General features: G+C 37.6%; 1 protein-coding gene across 10 annotated transcripts in view; it reads right to left on the bottom strand.

Moving 5' to 3' along the window:
• Positions 1-21,689, bottom strand: part of Bltp1 (bridge-like lipid transfer protein family member 1) — a 203,130-nt gene that overhangs the window by 96,845 nt on the left and 84,596 nt on the right. For 9 of the 10 annotated variants that reach the window (XM_077803394.1, XM_077803388.1, XM_077803391.1 and 6 more), the window contains 14 exons: positions 19,943-20,201; positions 18,147-18,984; positions 15,936-16,006; positions 15,238-15,411; positions 12,115-12,235; positions 10,679-10,825; positions 10,195-10,322; positions 9,707-9,906; positions 7,387-7,584; positions 6,468-6,679; positions 3,405-3,556; positions 2,660-2,810; positions 2,342-2,494; positions 253-493 (listed from right to left, as the gene is read on the bottom strand). In XM_077803394.1, coding sequence (XP_077659520.1) covers positions 253-493; positions 2,342-2,494; positions 2,660-2,810; positions 3,405-3,556; positions 6,468-6,679; positions 7,387-7,584; positions 9,707-9,906; positions 10,195-10,322; positions 10,679-10,825; positions 12,115-12,235; positions 15,238-15,411; positions 15,936-16,006; positions 18,147-18,984; positions 19,943-20,201 — 3,045 coding nt within the window. The remainder of the gene's footprint in view (positions 1-252; positions 494-2,341; positions 2,495-2,659; positions 2,811-3,404; positions 3,557-6,467; positions 6,680-7,386; positions 7,585-9,706; positions 9,907-10,194; positions 10,323-10,678; positions 10,826-12,114; positions 12,236-15,237; positions 15,412-15,935; positions 16,007-18,146; positions 18,985-19,942; positions 20,202-21,689) is intronic. The other variant, XM_077803397.1, reaches the window with a different exon arrangement.

Raw genomic sequence — 21,689 nt, 5'->3', positions numbered from 1 at the left:
TAAAATCATCATTAAAATCATTACGAGTACTGTGCTACCAAGTGTGTACCACTCAGCTAAAAGATATGCTTGTATTAATAATTCATTGATAACTAAAGGAGAAAAACAAAAGGGTCTTGATACCTTGTAAAGTGGCATATTAGCTTTATTTATACAAGATGCACATGACTGAGCATAAAATCAGACAATGATGACTGTAAGAAATATCCTGTTAGAGGTAAGAAAATATGCAGCTGAGGCTTACAAAATTACCTGCATCAAATTCAAACTCTGCTCCATCAGCACTGGTATCACTCTGAAGACCACCCCCATTATCCAGCCCAAGTCCGTCTTCATGCTCATGGTCCACAGTTGCATGAGGTTTCAGGGGCTGAGCTGGTCTGTGTAAGCTGACTCCTTTAAAAGCTGGTGTCACCACAATAAACTTCATCCACTGCCTTGCCAGTGCAACCAAGCCTTTCTTTAAAGTGACCAAAGCAGGAAGTCCATCACTCTGTAACAATGACATGGGTGAATGTCAACTAAAGTAGGAAGTTGCCCTTCAAGTGCTTTGAATACATTTGTTCATTTAAATATCGAAAGCTTCATTTAGAGTGGAAGAAACTAAAACTTAGATGTTAAGCAACTTGTCCAAAGTTACCCAAGATTTCAAGTTGACTGTAGAACCCCTCCAGGGTTCCTGTATTGGAAGCTTGGTTCCCAGAGTGGCAGTGTAGACAGGTGACGGGATCTATAAGAGGTGGAGCCTGGTGGAGACTACTGAGGTGTTGCTCTTTGGATACATTAATGCATTTCTGGAGAGATTCTTCATTCTCAAGATAGGGTAGTTTAAAAAAATTAAGTCTGGCCCCTTCCATCTCTGGCATCTTGCCATGTGATCCCTCCCTCTCACTCACACTCCCGCTATCTTGCAATCCACTAAGGGGTCCTCACCAGAGACACACTTGGGATGTCCTTGAACCTCCAGAACGGTAAGCTAAATAAATCTCCTTGCTTAAGCACCCAACCTCAGGTACTTCATTATACAGAAAGAAAGCTAACAGATGCCAGTCTTTAAATACAGCGCTGCACATTTCTGTCATAAAACAATACAGCAGCAGCAGGTGAAAGAAGACACTAGACATGAGGTGCCACTTTGCCCCACAGGGTGATGATTGTGAATGAAACTTTTGGCTATTTTCCTACTAGCACCTTAATCTAAAGAGAAAACATCTATCTAATTCTTTACTCTTCTTTCCAGTAATTCCTCTTGGTAGGAGAAATAGACAATTCGATTAAGGGGAGCCATTTACTAACTCGGCCCACTTACTCCTAAGGAATACCAGGTCCACAAGCATGCCTCTTCATTTTTACAATCAAGTGACAAGGGCCATCCTGTGCTTCTCCCTCACAGGGGAAGCTACCTGGTGAAGCACCCATCCATAAGAGATGTTGCCATCCTCTCTCTGGTCCAACTCCTCTACCTATGACTAGATGGGCAAGTGTACTAGGGACTTCTCAGTCCTCCACAATCAGGAAGTACAAGAGCTATGCCAGTCTAAATATCTTTAGTTTTTTTGTCGTTTTAATTTTTTTATTCTAATTTGTTATATATGACAGCAGAATACATTACAATTCATATTACACATATTAAAAATCCATTGCTTTGTAGAGGTTCTTGACCTGCATGGCCTGTGGCTTGCCTGGCCATTGATAATACTAAAACTCTGTCTCTAGCTTGGCTGAATATGCTTGGTTATGCTCTATTGCCAAGAGCCTGGAGAAGGAAGGCGTATCCACAAAGCTCTAAAACCTTGATTGTGATATGCTGTATGCTCTTCTACAGGCAGAGAGGAATGATATTTATTTTGCACAATTGTATGTTCTTATCTCAATCCTTAACTAGTTCTTATTAGTTCTTATTTCAGTATACCTTGCTGTAAAATCTGATTCTGGTGATCACTCTCTTGCTTAAACCTCTATTCCTGTAGCTTTTAAGACACAGCTTTCCTGCTTCTCCTGCCTCTCCTTCCTCCACATTTTGTGTAGTTCTATCCAACCCTCCTATTATTCCTTTAAATTTCAGCATTTTGGGGGATTCCATCCTTAACCAGCTTTTCACTCAGTTTACTCCACGGAGCAATCTCATCCACGTCCACAACTTCTTCTAATATGGCTGTGTTGTTAATTCCCTGAAATCAACCATCTGACCACAATGTTGACCATTAATCTATTTCTCCCCAGATTTCTCCTTTGGACTTTCCACATGCATCTAAACTTACTGACCTCATTGTTGCAGGTCAGTGGTCTGTATCAAGAATGGCAGCCTCTTTAAAGCTAACATTTGGTTTCAGGAGCTCACCATGGTAGCATCATCAATGATGGAGTAATTTGCCTGGTGTAGGTAGTGATGAAGGATATTGCAGAGCAAACAGGAAGGATTTTCTTGGAGAAAACGAGCAACTTTCGTAAGCCTGTTGTATTTGCTTCTTAGGGGAAAATGTACACTTTTATTCTGAAATCAAGCAATCACAGATTTAGAATGATATGTTTGAAAGATTCTATAATAAGAGATAGTTAGTAACTAGAACCTTCAGATCTGACATTTTCCAACAAGGATTAACAGTGAGACATTATTTTCAGTGACATATGTATAACCTGATGTTATGGGTAGACTTACCTCTAGGGCTTCTGTCATTATGCATCCCATGACAGCACAGATTCTCAGGGTTCCCTCAGTTTCTAATTTGTTTAAGGACGACTTGAGTTGATCAATGGGAACAAGCCAGGCACCAACAGCTGGAGTTGCAGTGCTTAAGAGGTTCAGCTGCCTTTTAAAAGCAATACAAGGTTACAGGTAACTGTTAAAATTTATATTTCAAACAACCTCCCATAACAACTAACTGTATATTTTATTCAAGCAAAATTACTTTTCTTCCTTTTGACCACTGATGAATTATGAAAAATGGATAACAGAAAGGAAAGGAAAAGGGCTCAGTGGTAGAATTCTGGCCTAGCATGCTTGAGGCACTGAGTTCGATCCTCAGCACCACATAAATGTAAAATAAAGACATTGCAAAAAATAAATAAATAAATAAATACATTGCATCCACTTAAAAAACAAATTAAAAAAAAGAAAAGAAAGGAACACTACTTTCACTTGTCAGAGGTGAAAAGAGGATCAAAAGTCTAAGTCAGGATGACAAATAACAATAAAATTAAATCACTAGGAAAAAAACTGGGTTGCAAAAGATGAGAATAATGTTTAAAAAAAGTCTGAAGAAAGGAAGAAAAAGGGGCAACCCTAATACTTTCTGAATTCGCTACATCAGGAAAGCAATTCAAAAAAATAGGTGAAGCAGAGTTACATGCTAACTGAAAAACAGAAGAAACACCAACAGACCACAGATTCTTGAAACCTGTACCTAGAAAACGCGTGTGTGAGAGACCTCACGTTGGTGGGAGCTGCAAAACTAAACCAGATCTCTTTAATGGTCAGCTTCATGCTGCACGAGTCTGGAGGTGGAGGCATCAGGGGCAGATCTTTCTTCAAATCATCAGATTCGACACCTTCATCCTATACCACACAAAATGCCAAAACTTGTTAATGTATAATTAATACCTTAAAAATACTAACATAGAAGTTTACTGGCATTTCAGTGTGGAAACCTTTTCATCTAATTAGGTTTTCTACAGATAGCATTCTTACATGAAACAGACAATGTGAATCTTGCTCAACCTCAACCTGAGAAATATCTATGGAAACTTGAAAGCTCCAAGGAGCACAATTGCAAAAACCACTTGCATTATAAAATGTAAATCAGAAATACAAGAACTCGAGAGCTTCGACTGAGTTCTTCGATTCTTCATTCATTTATATTTGCTTATAGATACTCACCGCTACTTTTGCCAGCTAATGAAAGGGGTCTTAAGACTTGCCAGAGACCATGTGACTTTTATTAAGCTGAAGAATACTTCAGAGAATTAAGGTCTCTGCAATCAGTCCACTTCCACTTGACTTTAACACAATATTTCAAACTGGCAAATAGAGTATCCCCCAAAATACTACTGTAGCATGTACTTAAATACCACTTTATAATAAAAAAAAATTCTTCGCCATTTTGTAGCTAATAATCTGAATCTATACTGAGAAATATGAATGATATTTTTGAAATGGACAATCATCACTCTTCTGAATGTAGGGAGGTAAGTCGCATAATATTAAAGAAAAAGGTCTTCTACCAGTTATATCTATTTACAGATCTGTAATTTGCTTTTAAATACTATTAGGTAAGAAAAAAAATTTTTTTGTTTTGTTTTGATAGTATGATTAGAATATGACACATACACTAGGCACAGTAGTGCATGCCTATAATCCTACAAGGTTGAGAGGATGAGACAGGAGGATCAAAAGGTCAAAGCCTGCTTCAGCAACTTAGCCAGGCCCTTAGTAACTTAGTGAGACCCTGTGTCTAATATAAAATAAAGGTCTGGGGATGTGGCTCAGTGTTTAAGCACCATTGGTACGAAAGAAAGAAAGAAAGAAAAAGAAAGAAAGAAAGAAAGAAAGAAAAGAAAGAAAAGAAAGAAAGAAAGAAAATAAATGAAGCATGTCCACAAAAAGAACTTAGAATCCTAAGGGTCACAAGTAATTATAACAGCAAGAATCAATAATCAGGGGCTGGGGATGTAGCTCAAGCGGTAGTGAGCTTGCCTGGCATGCGTGCGGCCCGGGTTCGATCCTCAGCACCTCATACAAACAAAGATGTTGTGTCCGCCGAAAACTAAAAAATAAATATTAAAAAAAATTCTCTCTCTATAAAAGAAAAAAAAAATTCTCCCTCTTAAAAAAAAAAAAAGAATAATCATAGTGTTCAAAGTCTTATCAGCAATTCTAAAATCTAAAAAGTTTCAAAAACCTGATTTACAAAAGGACAATAAAATCTGAACTGATGAGACACTATTTATCTGGCTTGATGTTTTTATTAATGCTGTGCAGAAATATTTAAAGATGAAATGCTGTCTCACATCACATTATGAGTTTATGTAACATGTAGTACATATTCCATGTTGCTTTTATTTTTCTTTAAAAAAAAAAAAAAACACCTAAAGTGCAGTTGCTTCGGAGGCTGAGATACGAGAATGAATGGCCTGAGTACAGGCAGTTGGAACCAGTCTACACAACACAGCAAGACTCCATCTCTTAAAATAATAATAATAATCCATGGGGCTGGGGTCATAGCACAGTGGTAGCAAGTGTGAGGCACTAGGTTCAATTCTCAGCACCATATAAAAATAAAATAAAGGTCCACCGATATATATAGATACATAGATAGACAGATATAAAATTTATTTTTTTAAAAAATGTATGGCTGGTAAATAGCTCGGTGGTACAACTTCTGCCTTGTAAGTGCAACACCCTGGATTCAATCCCTAACACCCAAAAAAGTGTGCAAATAAAAATAGAAGTCTAATATCTCAAAATACATTTCATCTCATAGGTTTTAGACCAGAAACAAAGAGCCAGAGATTGGGTATATAAAGATACAGAACTTGAGATTTTAAAAGGAGGGAAGGAGGGGTTTTATAGGAATAAACAATTAATTATAATAATGTGCAGGTCCAGGCAAATTAGCAATAAATTTGGTTTTAGACTGATTGGCACTTCTGGCACCTATGGCACATCTAAATGCAGGAGTGTAAAAAGCCACTAGGCACAGTTCTGTAAAAAGCTAGTGCCAAAAGCATTGCTGGTAGAAGGAGTGTCACTAAACTGTGGGCCTGGCCTATGAAACCAGTCAGGGAGTAGATCAACATCAAGAAAAAGAGAGGAGCCAACAACAGAACCCAGGGGGACCTCATACACCAGGAGACAGAGCTCCATGAGGAAACAGACCAAGACAAGACAGAGAACCCATGGAAGGGAAAGTCAGAATCCAAGGACTTTCAGGAAGGAGAGGAGGAGCTCAGAGAGAGCCCTGAACTGCTGTCATTTCAATACACGATAATAGAGAAAGAACCGCTAGGTTCTTCCCAACTATTTTCTTCAGTGTGTAGCCATTATATTTGTAATTTCCTTAAAAACTGCTAACCACCCAAAACATAAAAATAAAAAGTGACAACTGCCAAAGTACATCAAAACATATAAGGCCCATCTTTTAAAATTCTATTAATTCAACAAATGTTTATGAAGTATGTGGCATTTGCAGAATATTATGTAAACATTATGTTGGATATAAACTTATCTATGCTCAAGTTCAGACCACACAGCTTACTCAGTACAGAACATAAACAAGGTGCTATGTAAGACTAAGATGGACAGAAATGTGCCACAGTCCTGGTACACTCGCCAATAAGCTATCACACTGAGCAGACAGCATGAGTCCAAAACAGGGAAGACAAGCAAATACATACTAACAATTCTGATTTCAGAGTATAGCTTTCTATATTATTTTTCCAAAGCATTATTATGTTAGAAATTCACCAACTTGTTCATCTGAGACAGAGTTTCCATTTAAGTCTGAGGAAGGGCTTGTCCGGTCACATGGAAGATTATCATCAGAGACATCGGTATTATAGCCACTGCCAGTTGGAGAATCCGAAGAATTGTTGGATGTCAGCACTCCACCCCTTTCTGTGGCATTAGCCTTACCCATAATTCCAAAACTGTTGTATAAAACAGCACCAGACTGTCTTCCTCCTGTAAAAGGGGATTTATTTGCTAAGAACAGAAGATACCCATATTTCAATGCTGAACTCTACACTATCCACTTAAAATTTCATAAAGATCATGTTTGATCACTAAGACTCTGCCCTTATCTATAAATGTGATGTATGATTGAACTGTCAGGTAAATAACTATAAGCATATAACTACTAATACTAGTTATTACATTGGAACTAATATAACCAATGACTATATCTAAAAATCTTACCACTATTCAATGCTCCTATTTTAAAATTATTCAATAACATTTAAGAAGATATATATATGTGTGTGTGTGTGTGTGTGTGTGTGTAACTCAATATCTTTTTCTGAGTAAAGGATTAATAATATCTACTAAATCAAAGACCAACTTTTCAAAGATGCAAGCTTTCAAACAGGTGGGTGACTATATATTTCACTTAGGAGGTTTTTCTGAATCACAGATTTTGTTGTTGTTGTTTGATACGAGTGGACATTCTGCCTTTAGCTATGGATCAATGCAGTGGAGGGAACACCTCACTTGAGCAATTGGGATAGGGCACCCACTCCAGGTAAATAATCTCAGACATCACACTACTTTCGGCTTTATTATGTGGATTCAGGTAACTCAAAGTCCCAACTGTTTAAAATATTTCAGAAATGGGGGTCCCAACTGCCCCTCACTTAACCAGTTCAACAACAACAACAATTACAAAAGCTTGCCTTTTATGGTTAAATTTTCAAGTCCACATTCAAACATTATCCAACCCCATTTTTCTTGGCTGGGACCTATTCGAGTTACATCTGGAACAGCTTGCTGATCTGTTTCATCTACAAAAGTAAATTCATCCAGTTCTTCAAGAGTAAATAAAACCTTGGACTTCTCAAAAGGAATAGCAGTGATGGCACAGGTCCCAATGTCTATTATTAAGAGAACAAAATGAATATTTTTAAAGACAGATAGTTTATACTTAAATTTACACATTTGCCACAGTGGCTGTCCTAAAAGGGTATATTAATATTCTGCCAAAAAGACAGGAAAGTAAACAAATGAGCCAACTTTTAAAAGACTGCTACCTAAAAAGAAAATTCCATAATTCGTAAGTAATTGCTCAAAATTAGTATAAATCTGAAAGGTTACAGGGTACTCTAGATGTGTAGTCAATAAGCTCCTAAATAATTCAGCTTCATGGTAAAGTAATTTAAACCACTTTTAATCATTTTACCACATATATATATATATTAATTACCCAGGATTAGGGAAAAACTATTTTCTAGGAAAATCGCAGCTTTTCCTAAACAGCTTCTATTTAATCACTACAATTCATTAAAAATGTCCTGGTTCCATTGTTTACAGATACAAAAAGGAAACCACCATCCTCAGTGCCTGGGAGGTTTTATTATCTTATATCTTCTCATTTCTCTGATTACAGATAATGAACACAGAAAAGAAAAACTGAGAATATATAAAAAAAAAAACACATATAAATTTACCACCCAAAGGTAACTTATTTATATTTGAAGTAAACACTTTCTAGCCCTTCAAAGATAATTTTGCAAACTTGGCTTTGGATCCTACTTTTCATATAGCAGGAAACCATGATATAATTTTCTCGGGTAACTAAAAATTCTTTAATTTTAATAGCTATGTATTATTCCATCATATGTAAACACCTTCTTTGCACTTAAAATTTGAAAACCTTCCTTGTTTAGAAAGCAAATATTTGCTTATGTTTTCCTATACTTTTCTTATTTTTGAATTACTGATATTTGTCTTTAATCCCATGAATACTCTAATCTTTACCAAATAAGGTAAGGATTTAGCTTGAATTTCACTTTGATTTCTTGATCAAGAAATACAAATATATCAAAGTTCCAGAATTTATGAAAAATGAATCCCCTAACACTGCATTCAGACACCTAACTACTTCAACTCCCTATGGCTAGCAAATGTCATGAGATTACTAACAAATTTCTAACACACATATTAAGTAAAGACATTTACATTTTTCCTATATATTTATACAACAGTCCACCTGGGGATTTTTGTCTTTGATGAGAAGTCCACCTGTGAGTTTTGTCTTTGATGAGAAGTACTTCTGGATGATGGATATCAAAAATGACTTAAGGTACTGCTTACAGTCTGAATACCACCAAGCACAAACTGGTTACCATCATTGCAAACTACAGAGCTCTTAACATTCATGCCACTGTTTGTTTTGTTTTGTTTTGTTTTTGTTGTTGTTTATACCAATTTTAGGACTACAGATTTCAGATAGTTAATAATTTTCTTGCAATCCCTAGGTCAAACATTTTGGCCTCATACACAAAGATAGTGAAATAAGTCTTGAAAAAGTCCGAGTGGTCACATAGAGACAGAATGTAGACAGGAGCCATGAAACCTTCAGAACCTGCAGAATGCAGAGTGCAAACTCCAGGAACTCATTTGTTCATTCAGGAATGGTCATCCATCCAAAAGCAATCATCTCAAATAAGACTAACAAACTCATTTTTCCCCCTGGATCAAATCTGACAAACTAGGTCATTTAAACCTCAAAATGAGAAAACACATTAGAGCCCAAAATAGTAAAATGCTACATATACTTCTTGTACTTACCAGGGACTTTAAGAGGAATGTTTATCACTTTTATTGCTGCCAGACATAAGTGCAGGCTACCTGGACTTTGCTAATATTACAATTAATTAATCTTCATGAAATTCTACAAACAAGTCAAACAACTGACCACTCTCTTTTGTAATAGGCAAACAATTACTATGAAGAAAATACATAGGAGAAAGAAACATTCATAATTTGAAGCCACATCATTTTTTTTTTTAACCAAAGTTTACTTTCCACTATACACTGAATTTGAGTTACTGAGAAGTCAGATACCATGCCTTCCATGTATGTAGAAATGCATTTCTTTTCCTTATATAACATTCAAATTGTAGCAATATTCAAAGGGAAAGCTCATGTTCTCTGTTGCAAACTCTTCTTATGTTTTCACACACCAGGGAAAACCCTACATGCGACAGAGCTTACCTGCTGTGTCAAGACCCCTGAGCTGACCATGCACTCGATGAACATGTAACTTGGCAGCAATTTCTTTCCCTTTTTCTGCTCCAGCATTTGATCTGAGGGATCCAGATGACTGAGGTTGCATCTTAGTGGCATGAACGTATCTATCAAAATTTGTTGTTTTACTAGGGTCTGCATTATTTGAGGTCTCTTCAACTACACCTCTTTAAGAAAAAGAAAAAAGCATATATAAATGATATAGTTCTGTGAAAATATTTAACTAAACGGCTTTCTTAAAAAACCACTCCACTATTTTAACTAACTTAGTATTAATAACAAATTACTCAATGTTCACTGAAAAATATTAAGAATAAATAGAATACAAACTTTTAAAAACACACTTTTACTTATCTGTGAGCCCAAAACAGTTTTAACATTATAATTCTCAGAAATGTATTAAAAAGATGTTTGTATCTAGAAAAATTATCATGTCTCAATAAATTCTGTCTTACCTGTTCATACGAACTTGTGTAGCAATCCTGTCAAAACACAATGCCACTAGGGACACGTGAGTCACACTTCTACTAGGAGCTATAGTTGGAGACTCTTCCACTGAGGCTTGTAACAAACATAAGTTTACCTAACACACAAAATATCACAAACTTGAGTTGTAAAATCAAAAGTTATTACTTAACCATAAAACACTTGAAAAGGAGTAGCTACAAAGATGAAGGCACAACTATGCACTGGAAGATAAGGAGGTCATAAATTCCCAGAGAGGAATAGTAATAAATGTTTTATGGGGAGGACATGGAACATTTTAAATACTGCTCAATATTCTGCTTAAGTAAGCCATTTATAATATATTAAATCTATATTATATCATCAAAGGAATAAAATGTTTTTGATTTTATCAACTCTTTAATACCACTCACTCTGGTAAATGCAAAGCTCTATTTTTTCAACAATTTTTTTTTTTAAACATTCAAGTGTTACCTTTGGTATGCTAACATTAGCCTGTAGACCCTTAATTGTTACATTATCTTGTTTCATTGTAAGATTTGTCTGTGCTTGTCCTTGATTAGTTGTTCCTATTGTAGGGTGTTCAGTTTTTGTTCCTCGGACATCTTGTTTGGACGATAACTAAAATGAATGAAAACAGAATTATTTCCTAGGCCTTTCACAATTTCTACAGCATCCACAATAACTTCTTATTCATTGAGCACCCAGCCCTATCTACATGCCAGCTACTGGTTCAACACTCCACCCTCAAGTCCAAACCTTTAGAACAGCTAGGAAACAGCCAGGCATGGTGGTGCATGCCTGTAATCCCAGCAGCTTGGGAGGCTGAGGCAAGAGGATCACAAATTCAAAACCAGTCTCTGAGACTAAGCAACACTGTCTCAAAATAAAAATTAAAAAGGGCTGGGGATTTGGCTCAGTGGTTAAGCATCCCTGGGTTCAATCTATGGTGCCAAAAATAAAAAAGAGGAGGAAGAGCTAGGAAACAGACCCAGCTATAAGGTCGAGAAAAGTCATCTATGGTCAAGAGAAATAAGTCTACAGAGAGACAGAACCAGATAGTAATAGATTGGTTTTTCTAGGATCACTAAACTCTACTACTGGCTTAAAGATAGATCTGTTCTGATGACTGACTCCATGTTGGTTGGGAACTGTTCCAATTTACATTTTTCCATATTCCTCTATCCTACCTATCACATAAATGTCAATATATAATGATTAATTGGTTCACTAAAAATAATCAGTCACACTTTCACCTCTTCTCTGCTCCCTAATCCAAATATGATACAGATAAGCTGAATGCCAAATGGAATCACCAGAAGATCACAGGATCTGACTATTAAGTAACTAGCTTCATGGCTAGAGCCATGGCATGCACAGGCTGTCACACACCAGGAGGCCATGACTTCATGCAGGACAATGTGATGTCAGAGTCAGCTGATGCAGAGGAAAGTGAAACATGAGCATCTTTGCTTCTTAAAAAAGTAAGGTACCAGTCCTCAAGAATAGTCTTTCCCTGAGGACCAAGGGTCTTCAGAAAAGCCTCAAATCTAAGGTACTTCAAAATAAAAGAAAAAAGCTCCATTTCTCTCTTTTTTTGGAGTTACAGATGAACAGCATGCCTTTGTTTCTTATTTTTATGCAGTGCTAAGATCGAACCCAGTGCCTCACAAGCACAAGGCAAGCACTCTGCCACTGAACTACAGCCCCAGCTCCCTTCATTTCTTAAATAGGTACTTTTATTCCTATTTCATCATAGTACAATGACATCAAGGCTTTTGAACATGTCCACGTGGTTCCATTTAACTTGCTAACAATCTCTTCATACATCCATATTTCCCAAGTTTGGATATTCTACACACATGATAAGGACTCAATTTTCTAAGCCCATTAAAATAAAAGGCTCTTACATTTTCTGAGAAGGTAGTCTTGCTATTTTGGACGGCTTCCCTAAGGACTTTGGCATGGAGATCATCCACAATTGCAGCTGGATGTCGGGTACTAGCACAGTGAACCATAGCTTCAATGTATCTGAGGAAAGAAAAAAAGGAAAATTAAAAATTTAAATATTATTTAATATCATGACCTAATTCATCAGTGAAATCAGGCATTTGTATATTTACAACTCTTCAATGTTGAAATAAAAATGCCTCAATCACATTTTTTGAAATTACACAAGTGAGACATTTATGAGCTTCTACCTCGTTGGCCCACAAGGTAGGCAAAGCTCTCTAATTTTTAAAGGAGCCAATCTTAGTGCTGCTCTTCAATCACTCCTTTTCTTTAACCAATACATAAAAACATGAGGATTATACGTATTATTAATGCAGTAACATGTGTTGTTTCTATACACGTATATGTTGTGTAATGCCAAGGTTAAATCCTTATCTCCTTAGAAATCCATCATTTCTTTATGGTAAAAACTTTCCAACTCCTTGCGGCTTTCTGAAATGCACAGCACATTACTGTCACCTGAAACCACCCTGCCGTGCAACACAACACCATCGCGTCTTGCTCCTATCCAGCTGTCACTCAGGGCCCCTTGATCGGCCTTGCCTCTCCCCCAGTCCCCCTGGCCTCTGGTGACCAGCTTTCTTCTCCTTCTCCGTGATCAGTTTGTTGGATTCACATCTGAATGAGACCAGCAGAACTTGTGGTTCTGTGCCTGGCTCCCTGCACTCAACATAAAGTCCTCCAGTTCCATCCGTGGGGTCCCAAACGACAGGACCTCCCTTTCCTACAGTGGCCAGTATTGCACTGTGTATGTGGACCACAGTGTCTGATCACTCAGGCTGTTCTGTCCTTGACTGCTAAGAATGCTGCAGGGAACCCGCGAATGCAGCCGTCCTTGGACACACGGACTCCCTCACTTGACAGCACCCTGCAGTGGGGCTGCTGGATCGCAGGGTGCTGGTCTTTAATTCTGTGAGGACCCTCGTGGTTTCCGTAACACCTGTGCTACTGCACATTCCCACCCACGGGTGCAAAGCTCCACTTGTCCCCACAGACTTGCAGGCACTCACTATCCTCCATGATGGTCATTCTTACTGGGATGAGGCGAGATCGCACCATGGTTTTGATCTGCATTTCCCAGGGGTTAGTGAGGCTGACCTTTTCTCATATACCTGTGGGCCAGAGGTACTCTCAGAAAAAAAAAAAAAAAAATGCCTATTTAGATACACTGCTCATTTTTAAACTGAGTTATTTATGTTCAGCTGCCACGTACACTCTGGATTTCAGTCTTGACAGGTGTGTTTCCTCCCACTCTGCAGGCTGTGCTTTCACTCTGTTGAGTGTCTCCTTTGCTGTGAGTTTCTGTTGAGTGTCACATTTGCTTCTGTTTCCTGTGCTCTTAAGAGTCTTGTCCAAAAGCTACCTACCCATACCAGTGTCCTCAAGTGTCTCCCCGTTCTCTTTTAGTAGTCTCAAAGTTTCAGGTGTCACATGGAAGTCTCCAATACATTCTTAATAGATTTTTTATAACTGGTGGGTTTTATTTTTTTATCATCTCCTGAAGATTTCCTATATTCCTAATTTGTCTGAGATCTCCTGAGAATCTTAAAAATTTAAGTTATCAAAGAAAACTATGTGCCTTTGCAGAAAAGAAAGACCTTCATGAGAACTGATCCCAACTAAATCCTGTCTCTCCCTAACACTCAGCACTCAGCATTTCCACACAACTCTGCATTCCACTTCAGCTTTGTTCACTTTAGTTTTACGACTCTAGGAAGACTGCAGGATGCTTGCAAGCAGAACATCTATCATTTCCTCTTATTCTTTCATTAACTAGATGGGAATTTGAGATAATAATTAGTTCCTGAGTATCTGGCCACTAACCCAATGCAGATAGATAGATAGATATCAATAGAATAATCATTATGATTTAATTATTTGGTTGAGAAAGTAACAAATGATCACTAAAACACAGACCTTTTTAAACATACATCCATTTTTTTACTCAATCAAAAAAGCTACCAGTGTTCACAGCTTTCACTAACACCAGCACCACCTCTAGCCCACCAAGCTCCAGCTGAACGAGAAGGGGGATAAGTACAAAGGTCTTTCTATCATGCTAAAGCAGACAGCCTGCAAACCAACCAGTGGTAAAGCACGTAGGAAAACAACTGGCTACAAAAGCCGATCTCAAGAATGGACCCTCTACTGGAGGGGTGAGGAAACACATCTGACAAGACTGATCAAGTCCACTGAACTTCTGATTCACAAACTCCCCTTCCAGCATCTGGTGCGAGAAATTGCTCAGGATTTCGAAACACATCTGCACTTGCAAGGCACAGCTATAGGCGCTTTGCAGGAGGCAATTGAGGCCTATCTAGTTGGCCTTTTTGAAGACCCCAACTGTGTATTAATCATGCCAAATATGAAACAATTATGCCAGAAGACATCCAACTAGCATGCTATACACAGAGAACGTGCTTAGGAATCCACTACCATGGGAAACATTTCATTCTCAAAAAACACTTTTTCTCTTCTTCCTGTTATTGGTAGTTCTAAATGTTAGATATTTTTTTCCGTAGGGTCAAAAGGTACCTAAGTACCTAAGTATATGATTGAGAATGGAAAAAACAGGGGACAGAAAATAGGTATTAGCCATTTTTCCATTTCCATTTGGGTGTGAATTTTTAACATAAATTCGAGACATAAAGCATTAACGCAAGTCAAAATGTTTCAGTGAACAAGTTTCAGCAATCCAACTGTATAACAATTATAAATAAAACTGTTAGATTTGTTTGGACAATGCCAGCATCGGGATTTTTTTAAACAAGTAAAATTCTTATTGACGGCAACTAAGTGGGGTTCTTAGCATTTTTGTCATACAGTAGATCCCAGGCATTCACTGTTAGAAACTAAGTCCATGTCTTTAATGCTGTCTGTCTTCTGTGCTGTTCCTGTAAGTTTGCTACTAAAATACATTGAACTGTATCCAAAAAAAACTATGAAACAATCTCCTATGTAAACATAAATATACCATGTGTCATTTCAAAAAGTAACAGTTGCATTTTGACACAAAGTACCTGTCCACAGCTTCGGCCACCAGTGGAGTCAGAACAACGTCCACGGTTCCCTTTACTTCAACTATGGCCGTGGTTCTGGTCTGAGAGACGGGCTGATCCAGTGTCCACTCTTCCGTTAACGTTTCATCATCTGTGTTATCAACAGTTTTCTTTTCCAGTGGAGTATATGGTGTACTGTGCCATTTAACAAGCAAAGCATATATTTAAGAAGGACCAAGAACAAGAATAGAAGTAGGAACTTCCATAAGATGAGGAAACATTTAAACTGCATTTATTTTGGTGAAAAGTCATGGAATTGGACTTGATATTTCACATTCCAAATACTTTTCAAAGACTGGCCAATGAGGTACTGAAATACAAATGGTTAAAGATGGCTAATATATTAAATGAGATAATCATTTTAAAATGTATTTACTTAATGAAGCTGTTCTAAAATAAGAAAAACATAGTACTGAGTTCTTATTAGTCCCCAGTTTTCATTTGCCACACTATGGCTTTCATAGCATGTTTTATAGTCATACTGCAAATGCTTTTAAATACAGTCAAAGCCATGACAAACAAAAACGCTTAATTTGGGGGGATAGTTTGTTTTAAAATAAGGCCTGACCTCATCAAGAATGGTTATTACTCAGAATCAATTCCACCTCTCTCATAATCAAGGAATACTGATTTCAAACTTACATGCCATTTTTACTTACTTTGAAGTCGATCCTGAAAGTTGCATGCCTCTGTCTAGCAAAGAATTAGCTGTGAGCCCCTGTTTGATAACCTATAATAACATAAGGTATTAGTCTATAATTTTAATATTATTTCTCTAATTTAATGGCATTAACAGTATAGTGAACATCCATATACTTTGTTAATAGGATTTTGATATATTCAACCTGAATGTCTAACCATTTGAAACAATCACAGAAAATACCCAACTTCATTCCTGTTTATGTAACTGTATGCCAGAGTAAAGCTGTGAGGGTTAAGCAATGAAGAGGAATACAACAGTATTGCAAATTCTTTTCCTCTACAGATGTTTTACATAGAGAGTTTCTGAAGCTCATTGTGGTCTTCTCCTAGCACAACCAATTTTTTAGATGTTTTTACTCATGCATTATAGTTATTCATAATATTAGAGTTCATTATTACAGTCACACATGTGCAGAATATAATTTGCTCCACTTCAAAGCAAAAGAGACCCAGAGAAACATTAAGATTGTAGGAAAAGATAGACTTATATTTTATATTCATAAAAGATAAAATGAATAAATGAATCTAACCAAACTGAACTCTAGCAAATGCCAATTGGTTACTTAGATTTAATGGAGAAAACATTATATTCTACATTTGAAGTTGTTTAAAGAATGAATTCCTTGACTCATCTTCTCCAGAGATTTGCCTGCTTAGCCAAACTAGAAATGTTTTGTAAATACTGAAAAAATCCTATCCTGTCAAGTACTATTCTGCACATGTGTACAATCCAGTTTTATACAGAAAAAAGTCATATACTGACATATTTCTTCATGGAACAAAAAGGACATTTTAAAATTCAGTAAGAGAAATTTATTTTGGACAAGATAATAAACGGGCAGAATTTAAAACCAAAGCTTCATAACTATCACTTAAAGCTTCTTACTTCTGTATACCACTCAAATGTCCATCGCTGGCAGGACCTCCGTCAATACTACTGTGCCTTGACCCCAAGCCTTTGTCATCTCCTAGACAAACCAGTTTCATGACCTCCTAAACCACCCCCGAGTCCTCTCCCAAGGACAGTTTAATTCTACTTAATAACCCAAGTACACAATAGCACATCTGTTTCCTCAAAGCTCTTGAGTTTCCCAAAGCAATTAAAACATCAGAACTCCTGGTGCAAAGGTCTGCAAGAACTGGACAACCTGGCCCTTGTTTAGACTTCTGCACTCACTGCTTCTCACTCACACCAACCCTTTCCCACAGTAGGGCCTCCACCTGAAATGCAGGGTCTCCCCCAGTCCTCTCATCCACAAGTCCTCCTCATCTACCTTCCATGTCAATATCATCTCAGTAGCTCCTCGCCATCATTCTCTAATCCAGCAGCCTTTGATTACCATAACAACCTTCTCGGTTTGAAACCAAATTCTAACCTGTCCATCTACCAGCTGTATGTCTCCCACCTCTCAACTAGAAGCTCCATGTCTGTTTCCCTCACCGCTGTACAAAATGCCTAGCACGAAGTAAAATGTAATATCTGAATCAAGAAGGACTGAATACACTAAAAGTTAGACATGAAATACATATCTACACACATATATATAAATGTGTGCATGCAGAAGTACATACTACCTAAGATTGCTGAACATCATTCATCAGTTCTGTTTTATGCTTGATTTTGGTCATTAATATCCTAAAATTTTCCCTTATAATTCTTCATTCTAAAAGTAGTTTTTTATAGCTGAATTTATTTTGAGATGTTTTTAGTTTTACTAAAAAAGTGACTTACAGGATACAGTACAATAATAGGTAATAATCACATTGATACAAAAATATAAGAACTCAAATATGGAGTGAATGGAACTGAATTTGACTGAAAGCAAGGATTAGTAGAAAGAACGGCAACCATTATAAAGAATGCCAAAATCTTATTTTTAAGATGCAGAACTATGATTTCACAGAGAAAGAGTTGATTCTAACCTTAGGAGTAGTACATAATGTGGACAGACCATATGTTAATTTACTAGATTAATAAAATCTTAAACCATTGCTCAATTTGCTTAAGTTCATAATACTCATCAATAATCCTGAGATCTAACTGTTATACAGGAAGCTACAATTTAAGAAAGTCTACCCGAAATGACTGAATAGTTCTGAAAACAACTTCTCAAAAATCTACTTTTCTGAATAAACACGTTGCTAAAAACTAATGATTTGATGTATACCTTAAACGTTGGCACAGAAAGCTGTTCAAATGATGAGGAACTTTCTTCACTGGTTGGTGTATCCAGATCAAGGGGACGATGCAATGAGGATTTAGAGGTCCTTTTGTTGGTTGGGTGTTTAACTGACCAATTAATTACCTGAAACTGAGTAAGGTAAGTCTGGTAACAATTCATCACAGGTTGCTGAGAAGTGATCTGTTCACTCTCCACTGGTTTCTCACCTTCCACAATATATAGATGTTCTACAACATCATCTTCTCCACCTAATGCAGAAACAAACGAAGCCTGGGAAGGATGAGTTTTGAATGGCAGAGTTGGAGGGTCTGGAACGCTTTCTCCGTGGCCAGTAAGTGGCCCTTCTACACTGTGATAGATGGAACCCCTACTGTAGTCTATCTGCTGTGCTTGCTTTTTCTTCTTCTTTCTGCCAGGATAAGTACCAGGGCCTTCATCACTGCTAATGGGCTCCAATTCCTCAGCTGCAGAAAAGTAGGCTTCACTATCAGCCATTGACATGCTAGAATCCATTGATCGATACTGATGAAATGAATTAGAGTCTGCCGATGGTGTGTACGGGAATGAACCAAAACTTCTCCTCTGCTTTGGCGAGTCTAGTACATTCTCGTCACTCCGAGAGACATCACTACTAAACTGAACTCCAACTGTAACAGGCTGTTTGTCTCCATAAAAAGCAGCAGTAAGACTCTTAGTACTTCCAAGTCGGGTGGAACACACTGAGGCTTGTCGCTTCAAAGGAGATCTAAGAGGAGACTGACCTACTGATGTATCCTGAGTGTTAGGAGACACAGGGCTGTTTCCTGAAATTTCTGTAGGAATGCTAAAACAGAAAGCAAAACTATCAATATTTTCAGTCTCATATAATGTAAGCATAAACAGAGATCACCTGTATAATCTTTTTAGTGATTCTGCATTTACAAATAAAATCTGAAATTTTAACATATCCAAAGTAGCAAAATATGTGTTCAAATCCCCCATACGTTTCCAAAAAACAACTGAGCAGCTTAAATAATTATTGTGGCTTTACAATAAATCTATAAAGGTTTCAAGGTTGAAGTTTTACCTTAAAAAATGTTAGCTAAAGATCATAGTGAAGCCAAACAGCAACGAGACTGTCTAGGGAAACAGTAGAGAATCTAATGGAGAAGATGGTACACAGGGCTCAGCAATGGAGCACCTGCCTAGCTCGGGGAAAGCACTGGGTCCACCCTCAGCACCACATAAAAACAAATGAGTAGAATGAAGGGGTTGTGTCCAACCACAACTTTAAAAACACAGAAGTTCATGGGGCCAACAGTGCTCAACAAGTGGCAGGCTGTAAAACTAGAAGGAAGGAAGAAAAATACAGGGCCTGGCAATGGAGCCCAAGGAGGAGGAAAAGGGAAAGGCACCATCCAGTCACTAAGCGACTGTGCTTCCCGAGAAGGGAATGGCCGACCCTTACGGTGCTCAGAGAAGGACCAGAGAATACTCACTAGATGAGAGAACAGTACGTGAATGCTAATAATGATCCATTCTGAGCAGTGAGATGAAGAGAAATACTGATTTTTGTATTTTTATAATATCTTCAGAGTGTGTGCGTGTGTGTCATATTCATGAATAAAAAAAATTTACTCTGAAATACAGATTAACACTTTAAAATATGTAATTATGTTCAGGTACAAAACAATTTTTCTAAAGTTAAGGAGTAGAAAGGGAAGAAGTTTTTCTTCTTATCACTATTTTAAGTAATTACACTCCTATCATGATCAAGTTTCTAAATCTAATTGAATACTGACCTCCCTTGGCCATCATCTCTCTTCGTACCATGCAAGAACTCTTTCTGAACCAAGTGGTCGTCAGCAACAGAAGACGGGCTTTCCTTTTCACCAGCTAACAAAGGCTGAGCAGCACTGGAACTGCTGTTTTCCTCTGAGGAAGAGGATGAACTGTGAGATCTCAGTGGTACTTGAAGACTCAGATGCTGAGCTTTTCTCTCTACTTCCATTCCCACTGACTTGCTTTCCCAGTCCTTCCTTTTTGTACCATTCACATTGCCTAAACAAATAAAACATGGTTTAAGTGAACATAAAAATTTCAATAGCAATTTAGGAAAAATATGCCAATGTGATTCCATTTTTTAAAGTATGATCATTTTTTAAAAAAAGCAAGTATCTAATTTCATGAAGTAATGTGTGAAAAACAGTAGGAAGATTATCTGCATATGGGGCTGAGGTCATAGCTCAGTGGTTGAGCGCTTGCTTCAAATGCATGAGGCACTGGGTTGAAGCCTCAGAAACAAGTAAAATAAATAAATAAATAATAGAGATATTGTGTCCATGTACAACTAAAAAATTTTTTAAAAAAAAGATTATCTACAGTCCTATATGGTGACCTTTTCCTTTTTTAATCTTTTATTTAAACATTTTTAAGGCTGGGAGGTAGCTCACGGGTAGAGCAGAGCACATTCTTAGCATGTAGCTCTGGGCACAATCCCCAGCATGGGAAAAAGAAAAATTCACATTTATAGAAAACTTTCAAGAATAACACCAAGAACACAGAATACCTTTGATCCAGATTTACTTATTTTTAAACGTTTTGTCCTATTTACGATTAAAAGGTCAATGAGACCAGGAGAGCGAGGATTATACCGTTTCTCACGTACCTATGTACTCCCAGTGCCTGCAGCAACGCCTCAGACACAGAGCGCCCACTCAAAGGCTCTATGAATGAAAGAATAAGACTTCACAGCAGAGTGGAGCACAGCTGCCTCTAAGCTTCATCAGAGCCCCAAGGGGTGTCACATAAGGGAAGGAGCAAGGGATTAAAAAAAAGAGCTCTGCGGCTGCTGGGGGGGGGCTACTACCTCTTGCTCAACTATCTCTTTCCTCCAGCCACCCCTGCATCACCCAAGGAAAGAAACCTGCTAGCCAGGTTTGGTTGCATACGCCTATAATCCCAGCGGCTCAGGAGGCTGAGACACGAAGATTTCAAGTTTGAGACCAGCCTCAGCAACTTGGCAAGGGACTAAGCAACTCAGTGAGACCCTGTCTCTAAATAAAAAACACAAAATAGGGCTGAGGATGTGGCTCAGTGGTTGAATGCCCCTGAGTTCAACCTCCAGTGCCAAAAAAAAAGGAAAAAGAAAAGGAACCTGCTAGTAGGGGACCTACTAAGTGGAATGCAGTTTCACACAGAACTCAGGGTACAAGAGTTACACACCTAGAACAGAAGCAACATTTACTTCAACTACAAATGTGAAACGGAAAGAAGAACGAGTTCAATCCACTTGTACATAAGAGGAACTAAGTGGGCCCTCAATTCTATTAGTGTGGCTTCTTTATTCTAGCCTGAAACTAGACAGCTATACTCGGCTCCCAGGAGACTCAACAAATCGAAAATCTATCGTTACCCTTTAAATGCCAAGAAGTTTTGGTTATTTGCTGATTTTATAAGATAATCTGCTCTTACTTTGGTAAAACTGCTGAAGTAAAATGATCTTACAATAGCATGTACATGGCTATGTACTACTATTCAGTGAATAAT

This window comes from Urocitellus parryii, chromosome 10 (assembly GCF_045843805.1).
Source record: "Urocitellus parryii isolate mUroPar1 chromosome 10, mUroPar1.hap1, whole genome shotgun sequence".
NCBI classification, from domain to species: domain Eukaryota; kingdom Metazoa; phylum Chordata; class Mammalia; order Rodentia; family Sciuridae; genus Urocitellus; species Urocitellus parryii.
The sequence above is the reverse complement of the archived record's forward strand: the minus strand, read 5'-3'. Positions and strand labels throughout refer to the sequence as shown.